This window comes from Cibotium barometz, chromosome 9 (assembly GCF_041138505.1).
Source record: "Cibotium barometz isolate CiBa-2024 chromosome 9, ASM4113850v1, whole genome shotgun sequence".
Lineage (NCBI taxonomy): Eukaryota > Viridiplantae > Streptophyta > Polypodiopsida > Cyatheales > Cibotiaceae > Cibotium > Cibotium barometz.
Genome location: NC_141054.1, coordinates 10,482,320 through 10,488,513, shown reverse-complemented (window position 1 = coordinate 10,488,513; position 6,194 = coordinate 10,482,320). Strand labels below are relative to the sequence as shown.

Sequence of the window (6,194 nt, the reverse complement as noted above, 5' to 3'; positions counted from 1 at the left end):
ACTTACATACCTATAGATACATGCTTATATACATACATACATAATATAATATGTGTGTGTGTATGTATGTATTTATCTATGTATGTACAGGTATATATATTCTCTCTCTTACATATAGATACATACATAATATAACGTGTGTGTATGCTTATAGATACATACATACATACATAATATAATATGTGTATGTGTATGTATGTATTTATCTATGTATGTACAGGTATGCATATTCTCTCTCTTACATATGCACATAATATGATGATGATGATAAGGTGGAAGTGTGTCTGTGTGGTCTCAGGCCACAATACAAGGTGTTTAAGACATCTATTTCTTCAGACTATGTGGAAGAGGGAGGGGGGTTGTTTTTTAATGTATTATATATATATATATATATCTTTCTATTTAATGTACATGCTTACATACCTATAGATACATACATAATATATGTATGTCTATATATATCTTTCTATTTAATGTACATGCTTACATACCTATAGATACATACATAATATATGTATGTATGTATTTATCTATATATGTATATTGTTGTCTCTCAGTTACACATGCACATAATATAATATTAAAAGATATATATGTGGTATATTCGAAGGGTGGTCAATTTGTTTTCTAATATATATATATATATAAGAAACTCATTCAATGAGCAAATGACTTGATGGTGACAATTAACATTGTAAGCCCCAATGCATCTAAAAGTGTGGAAAAAACGCCCCAAGAACTGTCTTCTCTTCTCCTTTCTCCTTTCTGCTTTTCAAAAAATCTCCCTCCCCTTTCTCCACTTAAAAGGGTACGTAAGCTTTTTAATTTAAATTAGAAATGCTAGAAAAGGTCAATTTGAAATGATAAGGCTGAAGTATAAAAATATTATCGTTGGCCATAGTGACCGATGGAAAGGGGCTCTGCAGGTTGTTGATCGAAAGGGGGTCTGATATTGATGCAGGCAAAGCCAAGGCTTGATTTCTGATGCAGGCAATGAGGCAGAAACACTAGCAGAGAGTGCTCTCCAACCAACAAGCGTGCCAATCCCCACACGTGTTGCCGCCCCCTCATCTAGTTGACTTCCCTCTGATGTTTCTTTAACGCATTCTCAAGTCTTCCCTCTCCGCCATTTTCTTTGCAAGCTATGGACCTGCAGGATGCCATGCAATCCTTGGAGCTTGGCAGCAGAGCCATTGCTGAGCTTGCACGGGATGTCGAGGGATTTGTCCTGCACCGCACCACATGCAAGAGCCTGGCCAGTTGCTACGTCTTTGCCAATTCGGCAATCCAAGAGCAGCTGCAACGGGCCCTCCAATCATCCCTGTCGCCGCCTCCGTCCCTGTCACTTCTCCGTGGCACCCTCCTCCCCCCTCTGGCAGAGCTTCGCCATGCCATGTCCATGTGCGAGATATTCTTGCACAATTGCCTCTACTCAGACAACTGGGTGGGCATGGCCGTACATCTCGCCTTTGCCGTAGCTGTCGGTGACGCTCACATCCAGAACCTCCTCTGTTGCATTGACTTCATCGATTATGCCATGGATCAAATCAAAGAAAAGCTTCTGCATGGCCAAAACCTTTTCGCCTTCAACCACTACAACTCTGGGAAACTCCAGAAGCAAGACATCTGCAACAGGATAAGTCGCCTATGGAATGCCTCATCCGAGGAAAAGGACCTTGCCATCCTCATTGAAGCCCTCCAGCACAAGGTTGCAGACTACAACCTTTCCCTAGACAAAACACAAGAACACCAGTTCCGCCTGGCGAAATTCCTGCTACAAAAGCTCCTGTCAAGCAAAGAGCTCGACAACTCCCATGTGAGCAGCCCCTTCCCGTCATGCCTATGGGTGGATCCCCTCGAGTTCCGCATCTTAGAGTGCCTAGGAAACTGTCAGAACTCAGTGGTTTATGAGGTAAAATGGTGGGGAGAGCGCTTCCGCCAACAAGAGTTCTTTGATTGCGACCAGGAATCCTTTGGCCAAGAGATAGCTATGCATGCTAGATTGAAACACCTGAATGTCATACAGCTCATTTGCTGTACAGCGAAACCCGCCCGCAATAAATGTAGCTTGATAATAGAGTGGATGGATGAGGACCTAAGAACTCTGATAACCAAGCAAGACTGCAGTGTCCAACCTCCTTTCCCCCTTTTTACAGCAGTGGATATCATGCTTCAGACTGCCAAGGCAATGGAGTATTTGCACAGCCTGCACATCACGCACCGCGACCTCAAGCCCGAAAACGTGCTGGTTAACACCCAAATGTCACCTGATTTTGCAGGCAATCGCAGAGTGCACGTGAAGATAGCCGGTTTCGGCATGTCTAAAGTAAAATACCAAAATTTCCAATATTCTAGCACCCCCAATGCCTCGACAGCTTACTGGAGGGCACCAGAGGTCTTTGCAGATGATGACTTTCCTGACCTCCAATCAAGTGGTAAGTACTCCAAACAAGCAGACGTTTACAGCTTTGCTATGGTCTGCTATGAGGTTCTCACTGGGAAGGTTCCCTTTAGTATTGATGGCAAGCTCCAAGACCTTCATCAGAGGTTATTAAATGGGGAGAGACCCCAGTTGCCTGAAATCTGCCCCCCTTACCTAGCCAGCCATATTGCAAGATGTTGGGATGGCAATCCGGAAAACAGGCCATCTTTTTCTGAGATCTCTAAAACTTTGAGACACTTGAAGGGCATTCTTCTCACATGTAAAGCTCTATTTTTGTCTTTACCACTGTCTAGTGACTCATGTGTTCACATGGAGGAGAAAATGCAAGAGATGATGGCAGCGGATTCGAACCTTTTGCCAATCACAAGGTCAACAAGGATTCAAAAGATGCCCACTGTGCTCGAAGTTTTGAGTAGTATGCGATCTTCTTTTAGCATGCGGCTTTTCCAACCGTCTGACAAGAAAAGCTCCTCTGAAGACCGTAAAATTTCAACTCAATTTCTGTTCCATACACGATAGGTTTTGATTAGTTTTTTGGTGCTTTATCAATTGGAATGTTGTTGGAAACATTTAGTATCAATATTTGCTTTTTACAGCGTTTGTAGGAAAATTAAGCTTCAGCATAGTGACAGATGTTTACAGTCTGTTGATTGATGTTTGCAGGCTGTACATTAAGGCTCTTCTCTTATAAGGAGTTGGTTATTGCCACAAACCAATTTGATTTTTTTTTGGGAAAAGGTGGATGTGGGACTGTGTTCAGGGGTACGTTGGCAGATGGTCGCATGGTGGCTGTTAAAGTCATGACAGGAAACACAAGGCAAGAGCAAGTGGGATTTTATGGTGAATTGGAACTGCTCAGTCAATTACACCACCCCAATCTTGTGCAGCTGCTCGGAAGGTGCAGTGATAGTAGGGACCGCCTAATCCTCGTCTATGAATATGTTTCACATGGAGAGCTTGGCCACTATATATATGGGCAGAAGCGGCCTCCCTTATCATGGCCACACAGGTTCAGAATTGTCTGTGGATTAGCCTCAGCATTACACTACCTTCATTATGAGTGTGAGCAGCAAATCTTGCACAGGGATGTCAAACCCAGTAATGTGTTGCTCGATGATGAGTACAATGCTCGATTATCTGACTTTGGTGTAGCAAGGCTCGTGGGCCATGAGGCAACCCACACGACCACTGGGGTAAAAGGAACCATAGGATACATTTCACCTGAGTATGTGATGGCTTTAAAATTAGGCCCTGAAGCAGATGTCTATAGTTTTGGAGTTGTTGTGCTGGAGTTGGCCTGTGGTAGAAGAGTTGTGGAGACCAGCAATGATAAGAAGGGGCATATAGTCACTGTTATGCAACATGTATGGAAGCTATTACAAGCAGGAAGGCTGATGGAAGCAGGTTGGTGGTCAGATGTATTGAAAAGACTTATGTTTTGTCAACACATTGGCTTACCTTTTTTGTTTTTTGAAATCTCTGAACAGGTGATAGGAGACTTGACCTGAAGAGTGATGTGGACAAAGAGCAGTTGACGCGTTTGCTTTTATTGGGCCTAGCATGCACTCAGGTACATCCAAAGGATCGCCCTACCATGAAGGATGCGGTTCAAATTTTGTTAGGAGACACATCTCCTCCCTTCCCTGCCCATCCACCGTATGGCATGGAGTAATATGGTTCTCTCATTCACACACAGAGCATGCAGTAAATGCTGTGTGGGGCATGGAGTAATATGGTTCTCTCCCATTCACACACAGAGCATGCAGTAAATGCATCCCCACTGCGTGCATTTCCGGGAAATTTTCTCCACCCATCATCTTTTTCACGGTCCATCACACTCGAGTATGTGAATACTCTATTGCGTACCCATCATAAAATAGAGACCATCTCTGTCAATGGGCTAATTGTAGCGTATCAAGGGCGTTCAAGAAACACAACTTTCATAACCCTCACACTTCGAGTACAGTGTTTAATAACTTGGTGCTGTTGTTGGGTTGTGAATCCTGCTGCCAGATTTGCAGTTCTGGTTGGAGACCCAGATGCCATGCAGAAAGGGTATGTGCGTATATACTGCTACAGCTGTCAAACATTAAAATAAATGTATTCTTATCACATGTAGATAGAACATTGAACTGATTACTTTCATCTCCTTGCTCAAGTAAGACTCGGTTCTTTCATGATTATGTATCTAATAAGAGGGTGTTTCTTTATGTACATAAATTGACATGGCAGGTTGTACTTTACTAGACATGTCATTGTAGAAGGTCATAATCTTGTCCCAACTGAGTTAGTGTAGTGGTCAAGCTTGTGACTTGTAACCTCTAGGTTATGAGTTCAAGTCCCACTAGGCACTCTCATGTTATAAAGGGACACCTATGCTCGCTTGATGTGTTTGGTTGCTCGGGCTCTTGCCCCTTGAACACTTGAGTGACTCCTCCTCCTCGGGTGGTGGATCACCCGAGATAGGAGGATCCATACGAGACCCCTCCGCTGTTCCAGCGCACGACTCATCGCGGTGGTCATGGGGGATGCCTAATTCGTGGCTCTTGCCCGATGGTACGTGGCCCTTGCCCGACCATAATAATTGGCTAATTGTTGGAAGGGGAAATCGGCTCCACCCACTTGAGTGGGCCCTGGGTGTGTACGAAAAAAAAAAGGGTCATAATCTTGGCCTGAAATTGAGAGCTCAATATCATGTCAGACAGCATGCAAGCTTTCTATCAGGCAATGCCTAGTAGAGATAAGCACAATGCTTGGGAAATTTTTGAAAGAAACTTAACTCATCTCCAGATAGCTCTTCACCAAACCAATTACTTAGGCTGCTCACACCATCAGGGACTTCAACAAGGAAGATCTTCCATCCAAGAGCAATAGGCCATCCCCTTTCTGGGCTGAGTTGAGGTTTGAAGAGCCCCTTAAAGATTTATGATGTATACTTTGCAAATCTATCACTAAGAAACACCTGTGTTCCTTCCTTGCCCAATCAATTGGCTTCTCTCACATAATAACATGCTAGAGGAAAAGCTCAAGCACCACTTTCTGGAACACTAACACTGGTGCAGACATTTATCTTATGGAAAATTGGTTACACTCCGACTTTGTCCTTTTTCTCATGGCTAGGAAAAAATAAATTGTGAGCATTGACGCAGACCAACCAAGGGAACTGGTTATTTTTTCTCAACTAAAAAAGCAGAGAAAAAAGAAAAAGCTATGTTGAACTTTCTTCCACTTTTCTAGCTTCTCAAAACTTCCTGCTGCAAGCTGTGGGATGAACATGTACGTCTAAGGCTTACCATAACATTCATCTAATTCTTGAACTCTGATGATGAATTTTGATGGATGAATGTGACTCTCAAAGGGTGAACCCTGTCACTCAAGTTTGTCTAATTTATCGATGGGGTGACATGTTTTACCATCTTATGCTTTAGGGGTAGTATTACATAGATCCAACACAATGAACCTCCTCAAAGGGAGAGGTGTGGTGTAAGACACGGGTGCCCGGTGGACTAGGGCCTTTGACACACTTGTTGGTACCATCAATGCATATTAAAACATTTAAACATGGCCACATCCTTAACACATATCCATCATCACTTTGCTTAGAACATAAAAGCTAGACAAAACATCCGCAAATGCTGAAAAATGGAGCTTGCACATGTGACAGTGGCAAAGAGGCCGGAATGGGCCGACCCCTCCTCCCCCCCTTGGAGTATTTTATTACCCAAGGAGAATAGTATCATGTACAAGCTTT

General features: G+C 43.3%; 1 protein-coding gene across 3 annotated transcripts; it reads left to right on the top strand.

Annotated features, from left to right (window-relative positions):
- The first annotated feature begins 926 nt into the window (after positions 1-926).
- On the top strand, positions 927-4,702 carry LOC147635250 (uncharacterized). 3 transcript variants are annotated; one of them, XM_086802475.1, is made up of 5 exons: positions 927-2,924; positions 3,107-3,847; positions 3,931-4,013; positions 4,457-4,498; positions 4,676-4,702. In XM_086802475.1, the coding sequence occupies exons 1-5, from the start codon at positions 1,145-1,147 to the stop codon at positions 4,688-4,690; spliced, it is 2,661 nt and encodes an 886-aa protein (XP_086658601.1). In that variant the 5' UTR covers positions 927-1,144; the 3' UTR covers positions 4,691-4,702. The 3 variants fall into 3 exon arrangements, with proteins under 3 accessions (XP_086658601.1, XP_086658599.1, XP_086658600.1); XM_086802473.1 differs by lacking the exon at positions 4,676-4,702 and having other exon boundaries at positions 4,457-4,586; XM_086802474.1 differs by lacking the exon at positions 4,676-4,702 and having other exon boundaries at positions 3,931-4,586.
- The last annotated feature ends 1,492 nt before the right edge of the window (positions 4,703-6,194 follow it).

Bases quoted from the DNA above. Each gene is read 5' to 3' on its own strand.
- LOC147635250 (XM_086802473.1), top strand. From the start codon at position 1,145: ATGGACCTGCAGGATGCCATGCAATCCTTGGAGCTTGGCAGCAGAGCC. The intron at 2,925-3,106 runs GTAAAATTTCAA...TGATGTTTGCAG, and splicing joins GAAAAGCTCCTCTGAAGACC to GCTGTACATTAAGGCTCTTC. The intron at 4,014-4,456 runs GTACATCCAAAG...TCCTGCTGCCAG, and splicing joins TGGGCCTAGCATGCACTCAG to ATTTGCAGTTCTGGTTGGAG.